Genomic DNA, 22,087 nt, shown 5'->3' with positions numbered 1-22,087 from the left:
GAAAGGCTAAAGAAGGGGATATATAAAATATATTCAAGGTTTGTAAGATTGTTCCTGTACATAATTACAGATTGCAATAAAAGTTCAGATTCAGTATGTAAAGCCAGCTTGCTAAATGGGCAGGTTACAAGACAAATGTCACCAGCCTCAAGTATTCTGTGAACTGTTTACTCAAGGTATAGTTAATGTTCAGTATGTTATGATGTGGTCAGTAGCTTATTTCCTGGAATCCTCGTCACAGGGAAAAACACTGAAGCTCAGAGAAGGGGTGATGAAAAGGGACATCTAGTTGAGGACATAGGACACAAGAATGTAACACCAGACTATGAAACACAGAATTTTCTGCTACTGAAAGCTGCCTTTTTACAAAAGGACTGTAAATATTTGTAAAATAAAACAACTCTAAATTTTAGGCTCAATGGGAAAGCTAGAGCTGAGTATTAGACCTCAGAAGTGTGTCAGCAAGCACAGTACCCTGGGTCACAGAACGATCACTGTAATCAGACATCAATAAACGTTTATTTACGGCAGATTCACACTGTGGGAGTGGCTTCATTGAGACTGCGTTTCTCTACTCTGGTTTTTCTTCAAATCGTGTAAGTCTTTAACCTTTTACTACCATTCTGGTGGACGTTAATACATTGTTAATATTTGATCCTGTTTATGTACAGTGGTTTCCTCTCTGCGTGTGGCGTTAAGGTGACCGTTTAGGCACTTTAGGGATGAGAGCAGGGCTTTTTTCCAATTCAGCAGGTGATGCAGAGGTGTGTCTATCGTCGTGTGAACATGGCCCTGGACAAGCCTTGAAGGCGAGATCGTTAAGAACAGGGTTTGGGCCCCCCCCTCCTCACTTAACTTGGATATGACTTTAAATCAGATAACCTCCCAACACCTTTTCTGACTTGTTAATGGGCTAATTATTGTGGACACAAAGTGAGTCACTGTGAAAACACTGCGTAAGCAGTAAAGTACTAAAACACGTTTATTTTGATTGCTACTGAAAAACAGACAAGCGTAGAAACTGCTGTGTTGTGGGTCGGGTCTGGGCCGAGAGTGTGGCTTCAAGTCCTTTGGCTAACAGAACAGTCCAGCCTGCCCACTTCCTGCCCTCGAAGCTCCAGAAGAGGACGGACTTGAGAGTGAAGAGTGACTGATGCTCGGGGCAGAAATCCAACCAGGACACAGCAAAGCAGTCAAGCGCCCCCCACCCCCCGGGTGGTCGATCAGCAATGTTCACCGTACTGGAAGAGAACCAAAGCAGGACTGCAACCTTTCCTGCTTTTTTTTTTTACAGTTTTACAGATTCTAAAGCCAGCAACTAAATATGGAGAATTCACCTGTGATACTATTTAGATTATGAAGAAAACACACACTTTAAATTGGAATAATTTATTATTCTAACAAAAAGTACAAAGTATGGAAAATTAGTGTATTTGAATCGTTTCAGAGAGTAGAGAAAGTTTCACACTAGCAGATTTCGGCTTTTAGCACCTTTAAGAAGAAACATTCAGAGTTAAGACAAGTGGCAGGAGAGGCTCCTGACTACCTGTGGTGGTAATGCCTCTGACTTGGTGTGCAGGTCACAGAGAGCAGTGTGGTTATTTGGTTTTTTTCTCTACACGTTGAGAGTGCCACAAAAACACACTTAGGATGAGAAAGGTGATCGCTGAATAGACGGCTGGTGGTTAGAAGATGGGAGAGAAGGGACGGGGTGGAAGGAGAAAGGTCAGGGGCGGGGCGGGGCTTTCAGATAGACAGTCCGAAGGCGCTGACAATGCAGTACATGGTCTTGTTCTCCCATCGCACGGTGCAGCTCCCTGCGGGGGGAGGAGGAGGGTCGCACTGAAAACCGGAAGAGCCAGGTCTTCCGAGTTCTCAGGATCAGGCCAAACACTCAGTACTCTGTACCCAACAAAGAAGGTCAGCCCTTCTCTCTTCTATAAAACATTTTAAAAGGCAACTCTAATAAATATGCATTCAAAGACATGAAACAACCAACCCACATTTCCTAAAACAGGCTCTGCACAGTCTAGATGGCAGCAGGGTCCCCCAGGGACGTGCTGGGGACAGCCCTTCCCGGGGAGGGAAAACCTACCGTCGGGAAAACCTACCGTCGGTGGAGCTGTCCCAGAAGCAGGAGCTTGCCGTGTGCAGGCCCGCGCCGTTCTTCTGCATGATCACACAGGTCACTAAAGAAAAACAAGCTTTTACCAGAGGAATCTACTTGGCAACTCACATTCCTCTCTGTCCTCATGTGTGCAGTAGATCACATGGCTGACGTTCAAAATGAAAATGACTCTAGGGTAGAGCGCCTGGTCCTAGCACAGACACCGCACCACGCGCTTACTCTAAAAGTGTCGGATCTAAAATGCTGTGAAGTCCTGGGACGTGGTCTGCAGTCGTTCCTGCAGCCACACAGCCCAGCTGGGCGGGTGTGCACAGGCCGGTGACATGCTCCTCCAGGAACCGTCTCTGCTGTCTCCTCCCACAGACTCGCGGTACTTAAAGACCCACCACCACCAACCAGAAGCAAAGGTGCATTACCGATGTACTTAAATGGTTTCCCCAGCTTGGTGAGTTGGCTTAAGGTCTGTTCCACTACGTTTGTGGTCCACTGATTGACTTTGCTGTGCTGATAGGCGTTGCCCCCGATGGCACTCTCTATGGCCTGGAAGGCAGAGCACAGTCGGTCACTGTTAGCACAGCGCCCCCTTCCGGCCGCTCCTGAGGTCAGCATGTGAGCACTGCGCCCAAAGAACTGCCAAGTTACACTTTGCATAAAGTGAAAGTAAGCTTGCTGGCAACCATGAGGACTCCTTTGCAAACATACCTTTTAGCGGTATTCCATTTGAATGTTTTATCTTTCACTTTTACTTTACTATCAGTTTTAAATTTTTGGCTGCACTGGGTCTTAGTTGCAGCACTTGGGATCTTTGCTGCAGTGTGTGGGTCTAGTTATTCCATGGCACGTGGGATCGTAGCTCCCCAACCAGGGATGGAACCCACGTCCCTGGCATTGGAAGGCAGATTCTTAGTCACTGGGCTATCAAGAGGTCCTCTGTTCATTTTTAAATGTTTGTTTGTCTTTGGCTGTACCGGGTCCTCGCTGCTGCAGGGACTCTCTCTAGGTGCGGCGAGACGAGGCTACTCCTAGTTTCGGTGCTTGGCCTTCTCATCGCTTCTCTGCTCGTGGCGCGTGGGCTCAGGTGTTGGCTCCCAGGCGCCAGAGCAGAGGCTCAACAGCTGTGGCACCTGGGCATGGCTGCTCCTTGGCATATGGGATCGTCCCAGGTCAGGGCTCAAACCCGTCTCCTGAACTTGCAGGCGGACTCTATCACTGAGCCATCAGGAAAGCCCTCTTTATTCATTTTTTAAAATATGTAATTATATAGCAGCTGTCAAATTTTTTAAACATTTTGACTGAATTTAATGTTTGCTGTTGTGATTAATTATCTAGAGATAAGCAACGTGTTTTCTTCCCACTGAGGCTAGAAAATACTTCCCTTTGCCTATTGCTTTCTTAAAAGTACAGTAGTTAGAGCAATCTTTGTGGGTTGTATAATCCACAATGTACAAACCTATCCAGATAATCATGCATTTACAAATACTTCCTTTACTCAATTCAGCATTTTCTGGAAATGTTATCACAGAAGTATGTTTTTCAGAAAACTAAAGAACTGCTCTATCTATTCCAAAACCTTATTTAAGTTTGTGACGCATTTTTTATTATGAAATTACTTGGCTTCTCTTCTGTGCTGTATTCTGGGACGGTTCATGCTGTGTGTTTCAGGGGTTATTCAGGAATACACATGGTCCCTGGCCTTACCTCTTGGTCAAGTTGGTAGTGAGGATATTCCTATTCTATGGTTTTCTGGGCCCTTTATGCTGATGCCCGACCTGGTTTCAGGGGATGAAGGTATTAATAGGTCTGGGCTCAGCTTTGTCAAATAGGGCTTCCCAGATGGCTCCGTGGTGAAGAATCCACTTGCCAATGCAGGAGGTACAGGAGACTTAGGTTCAACCTCTGGGTCAGGAAGATCCCCTGGAGGAGGAAATGGCAACCTGCTCCAGTGTTCTTGCTGGGATAATCCCATAGACAGAGGAGCCTGGCAGGCTAGTCCATGGGGTCACAACAAATCGGACACGGCTGAGCGAGCACGCAGCAGCTCTGTCAAAGAAGTGGGTGCTGCACTCAAGCTAAACCACTAACTCTGGCCGTTCTCTCCACACTCACTTTGGAATTCACTGTTTTTCAGGGAGGGAGGAAAACCTTTCTCTAATTTTGGACCCATCCAAGTTTACTACTATGCAATACTTAACAATAGCTTGAGTACAGAATTAACCTACTGCCCAGGGGCAGAAAAAGCTGCTGAAGTGAGTGATTGGGTGATCAACATGAAAGGAACATTGACCGCAATGTTACTTGTGCTTCCAGGGAGACTGGGAAGTTCTGGCTGCAGTAGTATCAAACTTGCTGCCTGGCAACCAAGTCAAAGACTGCAGAAAACAGTGAGACCCGAGCAGGCTTCCTAACAAACCAACTCCACTTCTCACAGTTCTAGTGAAATTCACCCATCTTCCTGCTCCCCACTGTGTTCCTAAGAAACACTGTATTTTGAAAAACAATGAAAAGCAGTGTGTTAAAAATCTGCAAAGCAGCAAAGCAGCTAAAAAATAATGCCTCATATGGAATACTGTATATGGCAGAACAAGATCACTTTGCCTTTTTTTTTTTTAAATCACTTTGCATTTTGATGATGCTCACAAAAATAGGTTGGAGTTCTTTAATCACTCTGGCATTTGTCAATAACTTGCATTAATACCAGTTTGCATTAAAGTCAATTTCAAATCATACAGAAAACTTCAAATGGTATTGTTCAACTGAGATAATCCAGCAACCATCTTTGAGCCACCGGCTTCACTATGTGCTCAACATACAGGGGTCTGGGGGAACAACTGACCAGGAAAGCCATTTCTGGCCTCATTCCTGCCCCAGGTGCTCTCCCCAGCACCCCACACTAGTCCAGACACCCCCACCTCCCTACAAATCCCTCAGACATACCAGGACATTCCTTACCACAGGGTCCTTGCACTTTCTGGTATATCTGTTCCCCTCTTTTTACTAAGTTAACCCTACTCCTGGGGCTTCCCTGGTAGCTCAGCGGGTGAAGCATCTGCCTGCAATGCAAGGGACCCTGGCTTGATTCCTGGGTCGGGAAGATCCCCTGGGGAAGGAACAGGCTATCCCCTCCAGTATTCTTGGGCTTTCCTGGTAGCTCAGTCGGTAAAGAAGTGAAGTCACTCAGTGAGTCTGAAGTCGCTCAGTCGTGTCCGACTCCTTGCGACCCCATGGGCTGTAGCCCACCAGGCTCCTCCCTCCATGGGATCCTCCAGGCAAGAGTACTGGAGTGGGTTGCCATTTCCTTCTCCAGGGATCTTCCCGACTCTGGGATCGAACCGGTGTCTCCTGCATTCCAGGCAGACGCTTTAACCTCTGAGCTACCAGGGAAGTCGGTAAAGAATCCGCCTGCAATTTGAGAGATCTGGGTTCGATCCCTGGATTAGGAAGATCCCCTGGAGGAGGGCATGGCAATCCACTCCAGTATTCTTGCCTGGAGAAGCCCCATGGACAGAAAAGCCTGGCGGGCTACAGTCCATGGGGTCACAAAGAGTCAGACACGACTGAGCGACCAAGCACAACATAGCACAGCACCCTACTCTTCTGTTTTCTCCAGACCCCAGCTCTGAGCTCGCCAGATGGGTTAGTCCCTCAGAGCACCATGCGAGGAATGCCGGGTAATTACCTGATAAATGTCTGCCCTCCCCGCCCCAATTTTGTAAACTCTCTGGGCATCAGTCCCCTTCATGCACGCTTGACGTGTACTTTTGAATGAATGAGCAAATAGCCTTTTTGACTCCCATTCTTATCATCTAAAGGGGGTACCATGGTCAATAAAGTGGATGGTTTAGGAATGTAAAAAAAAAAAAAAGAGCCCCAAGTGCAACACCAGGTCTTGAGTGACTAGAAGTTGTTAAATTTTTTAATATTCACTCTTCATTAAACATTGGAAATATTTATTTGTATATCATGAGTCTTTTATGCTAAAAGGTTATAGAACCAAGCCTTAGTGACAGTCAATAATAATGCCAGTATATAAAATTTCCTCTCATTTAAAATCTGTAATTTACATAATATGGGAGTAATTCTTATCTAGATATTCATTGAAGTAACAACTGTTATTTGAAATGCCAAAACACACAGGCTCAGCTGAAACAATTCCAAGATAGTATTTATTTATTTATTTTTTCCCAAGATAGTATTTAAAACACATTATTTTCACTCAGATAAGCCACTAATCAAACATTCAAAAAGGAAGCATTTTTTCTCTTACCTCTTTTACGATGTTGCTCACTTCATCAACAACAAAAGCAGTCTGTAAGGGGAAAAAATTAGTTAAGCCCGATTGATTTAAAAGATCCTTTCCCACTGCATTAATTAATGCAAATTTAGATAATGAAATAATTTAGAAATGAAGACCTTAGAAATAATCTAACCAGGCTGTTCATTTTACTGAGGAAAACATTAAGTAGCTCTCTGAGGACCACAGAGCTAGTGAGAGGCAGGAGACTTAGAGTACAATGTATACAATTTCAAGATTTTTTGGTCTGTTTTAATCATGCCATGATCCATAAGACTAAGTTCACTTTAGATCTCAACCTGTCTGTCCATTTCAACTGGCTGCAAGGATCATTAACAAATATGGAAGTTCAATGAGTTACTTGACTTTTGTAAGAGTTAACTCTTTCCCTAATGTAAACTAATTAGGAGGTTTGAAACTTAAGACCTTTTGGTTTTTGAGACCACTCTTAGTGGTAAAATTTACAATGACTTTCCTATTTCTGGTTAATATTTTCTTTCCCAACTCTGTCAGGCTTCAGCTGAAGGCACAGCAGTTCTTGGCCAGTGTATCAGGATGAGCTGGGAGGCGGGCTGCCAGCACTCGTCTAGTGCCAGGAGTTTTAGTGGTTTTCTTTCTTTTTACACGCGGTGCATCTGAACGGGTACAAGGTTCCGAGTCCAGGCACCTCACTTCCTGAGCTCTAGAAGCGCTTTCCCGGGGGCAGCCCCAGCCCTCAGCCCCAGTGCATCCTGGCGGGACGAAGGCAGAGAGGTGGGCACGGAGTGCTCTGCCCCGCTGGGCTACTGACCACCGACGCCCAGTACCAGCGATGCCCCTTCCTCTCCAGGAGAGTCAGGAGTTGACCGCCTGAAGCCCCTCACCCACTGTACTCAGAAGTCATGCTTGGAGACAAAGCCAGCTCACCAAGTTAACGAAAACCTGCAGTATCTTAAATGACTTCTCCAAGTTTAAAAGATCCTTCCAAGAGGCCTCAGTGGCTCTAAACCATACAAGAAAGTCCCTGTGTAAGTTTCCATGTGGTTAAAACATGGGAAAGGGCAAGAGGCGTTTCAGTGGACTTTTAGTGGGAAGTAGAGCGGTTGTACAGAACCCACTGGGCAGTCTCAGCTTCTGCAGGAAAGATGAACGAGCAGAGTTACAAAGAGGCAGGCGTCTACACGAAGTTAGCAGCCGTGGGGGTCAGTAGGTCTGTTACTGACCTGCTGCCTCTGTAGGTCAGTAAGCACGGAAGGCAGGCCTACTAGAAAGAAGACAGTCATGGTCTCAGCCTCCCAGGGCTTTATCTTATGTAAAACACACACCATTCTGTTGAGCCCCTTCATTTCTCAGATACGCAGCTGAGACCTGGAATAATGAAGTCACTGAGCCACCTCCTTGGTGAGGGCCGGAATAAGAAGGCAGAGTATTAAAAACTCCAGTTTGAAGGACTTCCTCTATATTTGCTTTCTCAAAGTTACTCAGTAATTCCGGTAATACAACCCATTCTCCAACATGACTGCACAGTTGACAGGGAAAAGCTTTCCTTGGCCACCATGCTCCTGAACTGTGGCTTCTCCCTAAATATCCCCTAGGTTGCTACCACCCTTCGGACATTGATGGTGACACTACCGGAGAAGGTTCGTGCTGGGTAGGAAGGCTGCATAATACACAGGGCTCCATTTATTTATACTTCAACCAGAATTATTTAGCGAGAAGAAAAGGGGAAACTCTTCTGTAAGAGCAGCAGCCATCAGCTATCATTCCCTGAATGCTCATCAGCTGGAAGGAAAACCAGGAAACAGCACACGTAGTTACAATGAATACCTTCTGCTTGGCAAATAAGTGTATGCTTTACCTGACTAATTCAATGGGGCAATGACTACCCCCCCCCCCCCCCGCAAAATTGGAGCTATCGGACTGTCTCAAATGAAATGTGAGTGACGGTGGCCACGGTGGGCGCGCGCACAGCGTGGAGAGCAGGAGAGGAACCCAAGACAAAAAGGCAGGTTCTCCTCGCGGGCGCGTCTGCCTGCTTGCCAGAGCAGCCAGTCCAGGACTGGGGGCCCCTTGGGGAGCTGTAACTGGGCGTGCGGGTCAGGTGTGCCTGTCAGTCTGGAGACTCGCAAACATCAGCCGGCAGACGCACACGCGGCCTTCAGCCTGCCCCATCCGCTTGGGCAGGGGTCTGCGCTCGGAATAAAGGGCGCGAGTGACGGCCGAGGTCGGGGGGAGCGGAAGGCCGAGGGCGCAGGGGGCCGGGGGACGCAGGGGACCGGGGGGACGCGGAAGGCTGGGGACGCAGGGGACCGGGGGACGCAGGGGGCCGGGGGACGCGGAGGGCCGGGGACGCAGGGGACCGAGGGACGTAGGGAGTCGGGGGACGCAGGGGGCCGGAGGGGGTCGGAGGCGCAGCAGAGGCGATCCCCGGGGGATGTTGCCCCGCCGGAGGAAGGCGTCCGGGCCTGCGGAGCCCGCTCCGGAGGAACCACGGGAGGCGCGCCCCCTCCGCGCCCCCGGCCCCCAGGACAGGGCGAAGACGCCCGGAGTCCGCCAGGCGGTGGGTCGCTGCGAAGCGCTCGGCGGGGCGCCGGGAACGGCCACCACCCAGGCCCAGAGGCAGCCCGGGTGCCCGCACACGGCCCTGGCTGCCACCGCCCGCCCACCAGCACCCGGCATCCACGGCCCCCGCCCGTCCTGTAGCCCACAGGGCGGTTACCTCCTCGGCGGCCTGGTAGTCTTCCATCTTGCAGCCCGCGCGTCGCCGCCGCCTCCCCTAGTGGAGCGCACTGCGCAGGCGCGCTCAGACCCCGCCCCTGTGCTCAGACACCGCCCCCCGCTCGCGCCCCGCCTCCTCTAGGGCACCGCCCTTTCCCTCCGACTCGTGCTCCCCCGGGCGTCCGCAGTGCACGCGGGATGGGACCCGCCGCTCCTCCCGCCATCCGGGAGCCGCGCGTCTCCTTGGGGACACCTCCCCTCCACCAGGGTGTCCAGGCAGCTCCCTGGACAGTTCAGTTCAGTCGCTCAGTAGTGTTCGTCTCTCTGCGACCCTATGGACTGCAGCAGGCCAGGCCTCCCTGTCCATCACCAACTCACTGGAGTTTACTCAAACTCATGCCCATTGAGTCGGTAATGCCATCCAACCATCTCATCCTCTGTCGTCCCCTTCTCCTCCTGCCTTCACTCTTTCCGAGCATCAGGGTCTTTTCTAATGAGTCACTCTTCGCATTAGGTAGCCAAAGTATTGGAGCTTCAGCTTCAACATCAGTCCTTCCAATGAGTATTCAGGACTGATTTCCTTTAGGACTGACTGGTTGAATCTCCTTGCAGTCCAAGGGACTCTCAAGAGTCTTCTCCAACAGCCTTAGCTAAAACAAAACAAACTGGACAAAGCCAGACCGGGAGGGGAAGGGCTGTCCTGGCCGCTCCCTGAAGTTTGTACCTCCCTGAAGTTTGTTGGATTGGTTTGAACATGCAAGCGGGTTTGGACACTTAGTAACAAACTGTAAAGTGATTTCTGAACGTGATGGGCTGTCGGAGATGTTGTTTGCAGCTCCCTTTGGGGTTTCAGGATTAGGAAACTTTAGATCTGAAGGAAGCTTACCTTTGGGGAAGTAAGTTTTCCATATAATTTTTTTCCCCCTTCAAGTACCATTAAAACATTATTTGGGGTAGAAAATGTTGTAAAATGCTGCACACTTGCTAGCAGCCTTGACCAGAATGACCTAGGCATACCTTTAACTTGTATACAAGTGTCTTTATAAAAATTAGTGGTTGCCCTGGGCAATTCTCAGCAGCTCTCCAAGAAGAGCTGGGATAGGTGTATCAGCTTGCATGTGATCTGAGGTTAAAACCTTTGACTTTTGGGGCTACATTTTCTGTTGTTTTTACGACACCCTCGAAGTCACGCTGTCACTTCTTACCTCTCCAAAGCCCAGTAGCTAAAAACCACTTCCCATCCTCCTAGGAAGGGTTTGACCACGGGACACTGAGACTTTGCAGAATTAAACTGCAACACCCACATTCAGTTCATCTGCAACCCTTGTTTCTACTCTATAGAAGTTTAGTTCCATGCTGGCAGAAATCCAGTTGGTTTACTAATGGATCCCCTGCCCCTTCAATCGTACCTGGCCTGTGGTAAGCACACAATTAAAACATGTTAAAAGAATGATTCTCCCACACATTAGCTCTGCCTTCTACCCAGTTGCAGAGAACTGGGAGTGGAGGAAAATGCAATCACCTTCCTGGTTTGTGGGGAAAGGGAGAGGGGAGGGTGGAAGACGCAAGGCTGCCTTGCCCTGGACACCTGACCTGACCAAGGGGACCTGCTGGTTGGCGATGGGCTGCTCTCTCACACCTGGTTTCTGCTTCTGTGATTCTGGCTTCCACTCACTTTTTCCAGTGTTTCAGCCTCAAGCCTCAGTCTACATGGGATGCTAAGCGGGCCATTTCTGTGTTTTGTCTTCCCCACACCTAGCTTCTCTTGAGATCCCAAGATCTCTTTTTAAGTGTTCTTCTTGGTCACTTGACCCCACCTGCCCAGCTCCAGCTCCTCAGCAGCACTACCCTCTTCAGTCAGGCAGGGACCTTTTCCCTCTTCTGATTTTCTTCTGCTTCCATAGGGAGGCCCCAGAGGCCCACTAGCTGAGTGTGTTAGAATTATGTCCAATGCAGGAGTGGACAGGTTCCGAGTTAGGTTTGAGACATCTTTTCTAAATTGCTCCACAGCCTTTTAAGAATTTCCTAATTCAAGTGAGTGTCCTGAATGGCTGCTGGGATACGGCATTGATAATGCTTTTGAATCACATAGACAGTATAATGTGTGTGCTCAGTCGTGTCCGACCCTTTGCAACCTCATGGACCTTAGCCCACCGGGCTCCTCTGTCCATGGGATCCTCCAGGCAAGAATACTGGAGTAGGCTGCCATTTCCTACTCCATCTTAAGTTATATCGTGACTGAAAGTCACCAGCAAATGCATCAATCAACAGAAAACATGTGAATGTGAACTTTTTAAAAAAATGGCATGACCTCAGCTTATCTGCATTGTGTTCCACTCTCCAGTTTTAACTGTCAAAGACTATTCATTCAGTGATCGTAATACACGTCATAGTTATATTGAGACTGCCCCAGAAATGGACAAATTGGTCTGTTTATCTTCAGGACCGTGTGTTCACTTAGCACACATGCAGTGAGCACTGACTTTGTGGCAGTCTGTGAACTTCAGCGGAAGCTGCGGAGTTGACTAGGATATGGTCTCTATGGAAAAATTTGAAAATCTCCTTTCTGTCAGTGTGAGGACTTGAATCCTCTAGGCTCAGTGATGTTGTAGTGCTTGGGAAAGCGCAGTGCACGTGTTGTGTTCTGCCCAGTTGATGTACACTTTGTAGGGCTAAGGAATTTAAAATCACTGTGGCATCTGGCAGGTGACTTGCACTTCTGCTCTGCCAAGAATGAATGTCCATCAGAAGTCCTGGAGTGTAAACACACTGAGTCAGAACTGCTTATGAATCTCCCGTATTCAGCCATATTTTAGAATAATGTTTAGATTTTGTGCAGTCAGTGGATTGGTTCTTGGGTTTGTTTTTCAATTTGGGGCTTAGCCATAGGTTGGCAGGTGTCGTGTGCTTTCTTTCTTTCAAGTGGAGTCTCTTAGATAAACTCTTTGGAAATAAGGATTGGTATTGTCAATGCCTTATTTAGCAAGTGTGGGCCTAACAATCCTCGCCATGTCACCTCAGTAAATGATATCCACAGCCACAGTTGTGTCTCCTGGTGTTGTCTGGGCTTTGCAGCCCTTTGCCATCCAAATCTTATCCTGTGTATGTTCGAGGTTTTCCTTCCTTCCCCTGAGGTTAGGGGTGTGTTACTGTGATGTACAGTGGAGTCATGCCAAGTCACTAATAATGTCGATACGTATGATGATGAAGACGGCAGTTGCAAAACACTAGTCTGAAGACTGTAATGTTATAATGGAGAAGAAAATAAACTTGTGCCTAACACACATCTAGAGTGAGAATCCTGTGCTGAGAAATCACATGCTAACAAGAAGAGCTAAGAAATGCCTTTATTTAGGTCTGCTGTCATCTGGGAAACACAGGTACAGTGGGGCTGAAATACCTCTGTACCAACGGCTAGTGGCTGTTGCTCTGAACCCCTTGGGTCTCTCTTCCTCCCAGTCCTGGCCCCCGCCCCTCATCCCTAAGACCCAACAACTAAAGGACAACTCAGGGCACAGTGGGCGCTTCTTCTGACTAGCTGATTTTCTTTTTTTCTTTCTTTTTTTTTTTAGTGAAGTATTTATTTATTTATTTGCTAAGCCATGCAGCATATGGGATCTTAGTTCCCTACCCAGGGATCAAACCTATGCCCCCTGCATTGGAAACACAAAGTTTTAACCACAGGACCACCAAGGAAGTCCTTGACTGGCTGATTTTCAAGCTGTGATGGTTATTAAATAGTGTATCAGTTCTGTGTATATAAAAAACATGGACACACTGCACCAGTCAGCATAGGCTAGGTTAGCTGCTGAAATAAATGACCCTAGACTCTTGATGGGCGATGACAAGAGAGGTGTATTTGTCGCTCACGTACATGACCATCGTAGCTATGGCTCTGCCCCGTGTCTTCTCCTCACTGGGACCAGGGGGATGGAGCAACCTGACTCCAGAGCCACTGAGGGGCAAGGAAGTCGGGGGGGACGGTGTTCCGAGTGCTGGTTAGGAAGGTAGGTGCTGCTCATAAAGGCACACATTTTGTCGTTCAGAGCAAGCTCCAGAGACGCTGCTCAAAATTCTTTTCTTGATCTGGATGCCTTCACTTTGGGAGAATTTATCCAGCTGTTCTTACGATTTGTGTCATATTCCATGTGTGCTGTGCGTGTGCTCACTTGCTCAGCTGTGTCCGACTCTTTGTGACCCCATGAACAGTAGCCCACCAGGCTCCTCTGTCCATGGGATTCTCCAGGCAAGAATACTGGAGTGGGTTGCCATGCCCTCCTCCAGGGGATTTTCCCAACCCAGGGATCGAACCCACATCTCTTGTGTCTCCTGCATTGGCAGGCGGGTTCTTGACCACCAGCGCCACCTGGGAAGCCCCATATGTATGCTATGCTTCCGTGCAATTTACCCCCAAAAGTCCAGGCCAGTCTTGTTATAAGTCGACTCTTGAGTTAACAGCTGCTCTTTGAGCTGTGATTACATGAGTCATTTACACTTGAGGTCAATGAGAAACCTCTCGCAAAGGTGGGAACGTTTGACTAATTGAAGCCTCCAGTGTCTCTGGGAGTTTCCTTGCTCGAGTGAAACACTGCGGAAGCATTGCATGGTCTTTCCTCCAGCTAAAGACGTAAACTGTTGGCCTTCAAGAGCACCTGGGTGTGGTTGAGGTGGCTTTATCCCCGGGGTCCTTGGTGATGTGGAGCTGGTAGCCACAGAGGCTCTCGGCGCCTGCCCGGCCCACCGGAAGGAAAGGGAAGTACGTCAGTGGTTCTAACTCGAAGAAAGCTTGACTTTCTTCCCCAGAGCGAGCTCCCCTGGTCTCCTGTCTTGAAGCTGAGGCAAAGGTAGGCTGAGCATCCGAGGCCAGCCCTTCGGGTGGGTTGTGTTAAGGGTGGGGTGGGCAGAGGTTACAGTTAATATCACTTCTTTTACACTGATGACTTTGAAAAGGTGGGAAAGAACAGCAGTGAGAAATTAGACAAAGGATGACTTGTCATTTTATTGAATAGTACACATTGTAAACGTAGGCTAAGGATGATTTAAATGGAATGGAGGAACACTTTAGAGTTAGTTGAAAAACCAATCCACACCGAAAAACACTCTCCCAAAGCTGTGTGGTGTGAATTTTTTCAAAGGCAGTGATGAGCATCATTTGGTTTCCTTTTTGGTTTGTACATTCTTATATACAGTTTATTACTGTTTTGCTCTGAATTTACTTCACAGGCTCTGATTTTTTTTCATCCCCCATAATCTCTAGTCTGGAAGTGGACCATAAATATGATTTTAAAATTTAACAAATTAAGTTAGCTGGGGTCTAATTTAAATGTCTTGCAATTCAGCTTCTTTAGCCCCAGGATAGAACTTCTTGACAAAAGGAGAGATTATGAGAAGAAAATACATGTTAGAGATTAATTAAGTTGCTTCAGTTGTGTTCGACTCCTGTGACCCCATGGACTGTAGCCAGCCAGGCTCCTTTGTCCATGGGACTCTCCAGGCAAAAATAACTAGAGTGGGTTGCCATGCCCTCCTCCAGGGAATCGTCCTAACCCAGGGATTGAACCCACATCTCCTGCATCGGCAGGCAACTTCTTTACCGCTAGCGTAACCCGGGAAGCCCAAGTATCTACTAAGAAGTTAGAATTGGTATGAAAAAGATTATTTAGCCAAGACAGTAGAAGATTCTAAATTCTTTACTTTTCTGTCTAAACAAAGCATAAGTCTTTGGAGTTAAACAGACCCAGATTAGAGTGTGAGTTTAGGTAAATTACTTAATTGTTGCAAACCTCACTCTGCCCATCAGTAAAATGGGTGTCTTGATGGCATAAGGCTGTAATGAGGACTGAGACTGTTCGTGCAAAGAAATGTGTCAAGCCTTCTGGTCCAGAGTAAGTGCTAAATAAATAATAGGGGTTGGTACAACAAAAATTATAGCAACGATTATGAGTGGTACCTCATGTAAAGAGCAAGATAATAATACCAGTTCTCATTTCTTTATCCCTCCACGAGAAAAGATCAAGTTTAAGTCTGAAATATCATGGGTTTCTATTGCAGTGTTTAGCTTTGATTCTGAAAAAGCACTTGGGTTTTGTTTTTTTTTTTTTTCTTGGTGGCAAGATATCTATATCCACTGTGAGTGGTGGGGGCCTTTCCAGAAGAGACTTCCAGCCTTCTCCTGTCTCGGTTTAGATGTCAAGTTTTCTAGACTTAAGCCCGCACATGCACAATGTCATATATTAAGGATAGTTCTGAGGGACCTGAAGCCTATATGGCGCCTGGAGCCCTCTTTAAGGAAACATACTAATACAAGGTCAGGTCCGGGGCCTGGCAACTGAGGCCTGCAGCCTGGGGTGACTGGCTTCTGAGAGAATCCACTTCCGGCCCAGGGACCAGAGACAGAAAGAGTTTCTGAAGGCTCATCTCCACGCCCGTGCCATGCTTCCCGAGGGGACACCCAGGTGGGGCGTCTCGCCGTCGCAAGAAGGAATCCTTCGGGCCTGTGAGCGCCGCCTGCCTTCACCCGCCTCCTCAGCGTGGACGGACCAGTGGTCCCTGCGGCTGTTGCGGGCATCTGTGAGGACACTCCACGAGCTAAAAAGAGAGACACTTTCAGGTGAATCAGCAGCGTCTGTGGAGTCGCTCAACTTTGCCCGTGCATTCTAGGTAGAAAGTATTGTGGCCGTATTCAGAGAAAAAAAAGCAAACTGCAGCTTCTCAAGGAAACAGCTGTGGTAAAACACAGTACGGGCGGGCTGGCCCTGGAGCGGGGCTGAGAGCAGGGGCTTGGCTGTGGGTTCAGCCGTGGCTCAACCTCTAGCTTGAATTGCAAGTCCGGTGATGAGAGTATTCACATGCAGGCACCTCCCTGATCGCAGCCTCTCCCCTCCATCACGGGCAGGGGTGCGGGCGTGGGGGTGGGTGACGCGTCCATTCCTTTGCTCCGATGACCAGCTGCTCAGAGATGACCATTAGATGGAAGAGCCTGCAGATAAAGAGCGTTTCCTTTCCTGTCCTCCTTCTTCTACTCACCCCTGGGTTTCACATTTCTTGTACTTTTCTTCCCCTGGTCAGATCTGAAAAGCCGAAGTCAGTCTTGGCTGTTAGACCGAGGGGAAAAAAGAGCAAGTGTGGTTTCAGAACTGACACAGTCAGATGTTCCTTTCTCTGGCAAAGGGGGGTCCCACACGGTCCCCTCCAGAATGTCTTCCCCACATACTACCCCCCCACCCCGCCCCACCAGCTATTTCTCCTCTCTCCACGTGGAGTGAATCACATCGACCTCTGAGCATTCTCTTCTGCAGATCCTTGTGTTTCTACTCACCCTGTCATGTCACTTATTTGTTCACCCGTCCATTTCCTGGCTGGAATGCGAGCTTTTCGATTGCAGAGAGGGACTCCTGCTAATTTGATGTCCTCACTCCATGGCATCTGAGGGGCTCACAGAAGCCCAAAGAAATCAGTGCTGTGAGTCAATACGCCAATCACCACCACCTAACTGCATTCGTCTGGATGCAGAGTTCCAGTGGGACGTGGCATGACCGGCTACAGAGGAGATGAAAACGTGCGGATTGAAGCCCCGAGCTGGGTTTAGGAGGGGCCCCCACCTCTGCTGTACGTGTCCCTATCGATCCCAGAAAAGAGGTTTGAGTCCTGCTCTGGGGCCTTCCTGAAGGGGAGGACAGTGATCAGAGAGGACTCCAATTCCTGCTTGCTTTATTCCAGCCGTTGCTCTCAGACTGTACTGAGATGACTCCAGATCTGGCGTTTGATCCCAGTTTGTCTGAGACCCAAACTGATGCTGAGATGGGATGGTTGGCTGTGCAGTGCTTCCCCAAGTGGCTCTGGGGGACTTTTTCCTTCAGAGTGGCAATACACTGTAGATTTTATTTATTTTTTAATTGTTAAGTAAATTAGACTGGTTGGTATGGTGGGATGCTGTAGAAGAAAGGCAGTCCCGATTACAAAATCACAAAAATGCAATTGAGAAAGGAGATCGGGGGCTAGACAGCTCCATGTGGTTGAAGACAGAACCCGACACCAGTGTTTGCGACAAAAACAGTTTCAGAATTCGTTGGGTGTGTGAGAGAGTGACTAAATATCATTGCAGAAAAACCAGGTCTGGGAGATTGTATTATTCAAGCTATGAGATTGTGAATTTCTGCATGAGATCATTAAAACAGAATACTTTTTAGTATGCTTCTCAAATGCTGAAATGATCTCAGATTTTCGGATGCTTTCCAGATTTCTGAAGCCTGGAGCTTTCTGAGATGTATGTTGCTTGCTCACCTGACTATGATCCTTCCTTCCGACTTGAATTCATGCTTCCTGCTTTGGCAAGCAAACCCGCGTGTCACAATAGTTACTGGGTTTCTCAATTCCAGCCAAACATTAAGGACCTATTTGCTGGGTGGTGAGGGATCACTAAGAACCAATGTCACCATGAGAAGGACACTTGAATCAGAAAGAAGTCAGAGTCGTGAGAGAGAAATATACAGAAAAAAAGGGGGCATAATGAAGGAGAAATTAATTGTGCTTGAAAATAAGGAGCAAGTTCCTGAATTAGTGATGAATCTGGACCTGGCAGATAAACAATGAATACTAATGATGATGATGATGATGATGAGACCATTGGGTGATGTTTCAGGGGACTCTGAAGAGCTCTACCCCTTTATGTCTCAGCACAGAAGGAATTCAGTGAGAGGCAAAGTAATAGATGCGTATGTGTGCCAAGTGCTTCATTCGTGTCTGACTCTCTGTGACCCCACGGACTGTAGCCCACCAGGCTCCTCTGTCCATGGGATTCTCCAGGCAAGAATACTGGAGTGGGTTGCCATGCCCTCCTGAAGGGGATCTTCCTGACCCAGGGATCAAACTCATATCTCATGTCTCTTGTATTGGCAGGCAGGTTCTTTACCACTAGCGCCATGTGGGAAGCCCAAAGTGATAGATAAGAAGTGATTTATTAGAACAGGACACTTACAGGGCTTACAAGTGCGTGGGCAAGGGGGTACCATGTCCTGAGTATTTAGTGGCTTACATTTTTATAATCAAAGGAAAAGTAGGGAGGGGGAGAAAACCGTCTTTGTCTTCCTTGAGTAGATGTTGTGTGTCCATCATCAACTCCTCCTCCAGACTGAGCAGGGGGCTTTTCTTGTCCCTACATTGTCAAGCTGGGTCCACAAATGATTGTTTTTTTTATGTGTGCAGAGTGTGTGTCCTACTGAACTCACTGGGCAGGATGTGGGTCTCATGCCACCGTTGCTTTATTGTCTGAGGACATGCTTCGTGCATCTGCTTGGTTTTGTGGTTAAGTAAACCTGCTTTCTTGAGTAACCATTAGCTTATGGGAGTCTCCCATAGTTTTCCTATTTACAGTCCCCTAGTGGGATTAACTATTTAATCACCTACTTTGTCCTTTTACTCTGTCCCTATCAATACTGTGATTACTACCACAGTTTAACATGTGTCAGTGGGTTATTTATCATATGCTTGCCACTGTGATCTAAGTACTTTATGTGTTGGGATTTCCCTGGTGGTCAAGTGGTTAAGGCCCTGTGCTTGCAATGCAGGGGACACAGGTTCAATCCCTGGTCGAGGAACTAAAATCCCACATGCTGCATGGCCAAAAAAAAGTGCTTTACATGTATAAACACTTTTAATCCTCACTGTGACTCTAAGAAGTGGATGCTATAATTCTATCCACTCTGAAAGTGAAAGTCTTAGTGGCTCAGTGGTGTCTGACTCTTCGCAGCCCCATGGACTGTAACCAACCAGCCTCCTCTTTCCATGGGATTCTCCAGGCAAGAATACTGGACTGGGTTGCCATATCCTGCTCCAGGGAATCTTCACGACCCAGGGATCAAACCCAGGTCACCAGCATTGCAGGCAAACTCTTTTCCTGTGTGAGCCACCTCCCTCTACTTTGCAGCCAAGTAAATTAAATCCCAGGGGACTTACTAACTTGCCCAGCATCTCCAAACCCCGTTCCCCTCACTGCCTCCAAGTAAATTAGATCCTGGTAGGGACAGGGAAGAGCAGGAGTGGATATATGGAAAGAGAAGAGTACACGGGGCATCCAGGGAACCGTCTCGAATGTGTTTGCTGCGGGAGTGTTGGGGCGTTCTATGGGAACTGAGGATGCAGAAGTCGGAGGAGGCCAGATCAAGGAGGGTAAGAAAGGCCTTGTTCATAGTTTAGAATTTGTTAATAGGCCGTGGGGACCTGGGCTCCTGTCCTGGGAGAGGAAGGACGCATTCCTGCCTCAGACGTATTCAGTGGACTGCCCCTCACTCCAGAGATGTCCTGCCCTTCCTCAGACCAACTCCGCTTCTCCGCGCGGGGCTCAGGCGTGAACATCTTCCTGTCTTCTCCTGTCACCAGCCTTCCGCTGACTCACCGTCACTGTCGGGCCCACTCATCGCCCTCAGGTCGGTGGGCACAGCCAGACTTGGACCCACTTGTCACCTGTTAGCACTCTGGGTTACAAATGACACGCTCACCCCTCACTCCATCAAGGAACATGCCAACTGATTTGCATAGATTTCCTAGAATTCTTTTACCATCTCCATTTCGACTCAGAAACATCCAACAAATCAAAAGCCTGCAAGAGAGAAGTATATTTGTTTTATCCATATTTTGAGTAATATGAAAAATAAGCCAGCGTGGTTTCTAGTTTCCTGCTGGCATAGGTGACCAGAAATGGAATCCCTAAAGATGGACCTTAAGCTAGCTAGGCCACCAGGTGGATGGAATTCTCTCTGACTTTCTTGGTATTTACCATGGGCCCATGTGACTTGCTAATTAACTCTGTCATCCTAAAAACCTCTGTTGACTAGGAAGAGTTCACTACAAATAAATAAATAGACAAATAATTAAAAAAATAAGTCAATCATTGTCATAAGTCTGGGGGCACCTTGTCTTGGATAAACAGACTATAGGTTAAGAATAGTTTTAGTGAATTTGATCTTGAGTGATTTGGAACATGGATTAGAGAGTAAAATCTCTGATTTGGCTGTTGCTGTAAAACTTAGAGAAATTTAAATGCCAGCATAACAGGAATAAAGAGCAGGAAGAGCTCCAGATTTTGTTCAGAGGACAGAAAAGATGCAGCTGAAATAATTCAGATAATTGCTATTGAAACAGAAACACTGAGCTCTCAGTTGTAAACTGAAAATCAGACCTGAAATTGCACAAGCAAATTCACGATCAAGTTAAAAGCCCACACAACTTAACACAACAAAAACAACCAACCAGTTCTCTATTTTCCCCATTCCATCCTCTAAAACACAATAAAACGTTGAAAAAATGAACAAGAGAATGACACACACAGTTTAATTTGTAAGTAACCTGAGAAATCATTGGATCCTCAATTTCAGTGGTTCTTAAACCCCAAAGACCCAATACTCACTCTTTATAGGAAATATTTTGTAGCTCACCTTTTACTATCTGGAATTGGAATTCATGTAAAATATAATCATTTACCATCCCAATACCAACAACAATAATACAATGTCATTACTGTGATAAAAGGAGAAATAAAAGGACATTAAATTATAAGAATATAATATGTAATCATATATATTAGTTCAATTCAGTCACTCAGTTGTGTCCGACTCTTTGCGGACCCCCTGTCCATCACCAACTCCTGGAGCTTGCCCAAACTCATGTCCATCATGTTGGTGATGCCAACCAAACATCTCATCTTCTGTTGTCCCCTTCTCCTGCCTTTAATCTTTCCTAGTATCAGGGTCTTTTCCAATGAGTCAGTTGTTCACATCAGGTGGCCAAAGTATTGGAGTTTCAGGTTCAGCATCAGTCCTTCCAATGAATATTCAGGACCGATTTCCTTTAGGATTGACTAGTTTGATTTCCCTGCAGTCCAAGGGACTCTCAATATAAACTACATTAAAAGACATAGTGAAGTTGTCAGATGTTCTCATACCTAGAATCACATTGATTTGTAGATTCGCATCTACAAATGCAGATCCTTAACAGTATTGTAGCATTAGTGATTCAAATACTATTAATACAAGTCATGCTGCCCTATGAGGTGCCACTTTCTGAAATGGTAAGCAATTCTAAATGAAATCAGGTACAGTCTTCCCTCAGTTTACACAATAGCTTCATTCTGGAAAACCCAGTATATTAAAACCCTGCAAAATATACTTTGTGTTTCTGTGAGTTAAATTCTATTATCAGATCATTATATCTTTTCCCTAGTTATCTGGTAAGATAACCAATATTTGTACGGGAATGCAAGGTACTTCTTTGTCACCATGACAACTAAAACTACCCCACAAATTTCTAGAGGGAAGCATGGGACTGCCCCCACTGAAAACCCTAAATGAATCCCAATAAGATGAAACGCCTGTGGCTCAAACGTGTGGAAGGTCAAGCCACCAAGTCAATTGGAACACTGGGAGGACACTGGAAATCAAAGAGAAAACATCCTCCTAGGTTTCTGGATACTGAGTTTTCCAAATCTGCTCGCATATTGAGTGCAGCACTTAAATAGCATCATCTTTTAGGGTTTGAAATAGCTCAGCTGGAATTCCATCACCTCCACTACCTTTGTTCATAGTGATACTTCCTAAGGCCCATTTGACTGTGCACTCCCAGATGTCTGGCTCTAGGTGAGTGACCACACCATCATGGGTCATTAAGGCTTTTTTGTACAGTTCTTCTGTGTATTCTTGCCACCTCTTCTTAATCTCTTCTGCTTCTGTTACGTCCTTGCCATTTCTATTCCTTTATTGTGCCCGTCTTTGCATGAAATGTTCTCTTGGTATCTCCAATTTTATTGAAAAGATCTCCAGTCTTTCGCATCCTATTGTTTTCCTCTATTACTTAAGAAGGCTTTCTTATCTCTTCTTGTTATTCTCTGATATTCTACATTCAGATGAATATATCTTTCCCTTTCTCCTTTGCCTTTTTGCTTCTCTTCTTTTCTCAGCTATTTGTTAGGCCTCCTCAGA

The 22,087-nt window shown here is 46.9% G+C and overlaps 2 protein-coding genes across 5 annotated transcripts in view; one reads left to right on the top strand and one right to left on the bottom strand.

The window, feature by feature from the left end:
- Positions 1-1,373: 1,373 nt before the first annotated feature.
- DYNLT1 (dynein light chain Tctex-type 1) lies at positions 1,374-9,206 on the bottom strand. Its single transcript, XM_020889354.2, has 5 exons — positions 9,118-9,206; positions 6,393-6,434; positions 2,545-2,668; positions 2,112-2,189; positions 1,374-1,817 (listed from the first exon to the last, which is right to left on the bottom strand). The coding sequence occupies exons 1-5, from the start codon at positions 9,142-9,144 to the stop codon at positions 1,747-1,749; spliced, it is 342 nt and encodes a 113-aa protein (XP_020745013.1). The 5' UTR covers positions 9,145-9,206; the 3' UTR covers positions 1,374-1,746.
- Positions 9,207-13,878: 4,672 nt separating this feature from the next.
- Positions 13,879-22,087, top strand: part of SYTL3 (synaptotagmin like 3) — a 90,146-nt gene continuing 81,937 nt past the window's right edge. For all 4 annotated transcript variants that reach the window (XM_070461511.1, XM_020889351.2, XM_070461510.1 and 1 more), the window contains exon 1: positions 13,879-13,960. The gene's annotated coding sequence lies outside the window, so the exon portion shown is untranslated. The remainder of the gene's footprint in view (positions 13,961-22,087) is intronic.

This window comes from Odocoileus virginianus, chromosome 34 (genome assembly GCF_023699985.2).
Source record: "Odocoileus virginianus isolate 20LAN1187 ecotype Illinois chromosome 34, Ovbor_1.2, whole genome shotgun sequence".
Classification (NCBI taxonomy): Eukaryota; Metazoa; Chordata; class Mammalia; order Artiodactyla; family Cervidae; genus Odocoileus; species Odocoileus virginianus.
This window is presented reverse-complemented; position numbering and strand designations above follow the sequence as displayed.

Coding starts and splice junctions, on each gene's coding strand:
- DYNLT1 (XM_020889354.2), bottom strand. CDS start 9,144: ATGGAAGACTACCAGGCCGCCGAGGAG. Junction 6,435..9,117: donor ACTACCAGGCCGCCGAGGAG/GTAACCGCCCTG, acceptor TTCCCCTTACAG/ACTGCTTTTGTTGTTGATGA. Junction 2,669..6,392: donor TGAGCAACATCGTAAAAGAG/GTAAGAGAAAAA, acceptor TCTGCCTTCCAG/GCCATAGAGAGTGCCATCGG.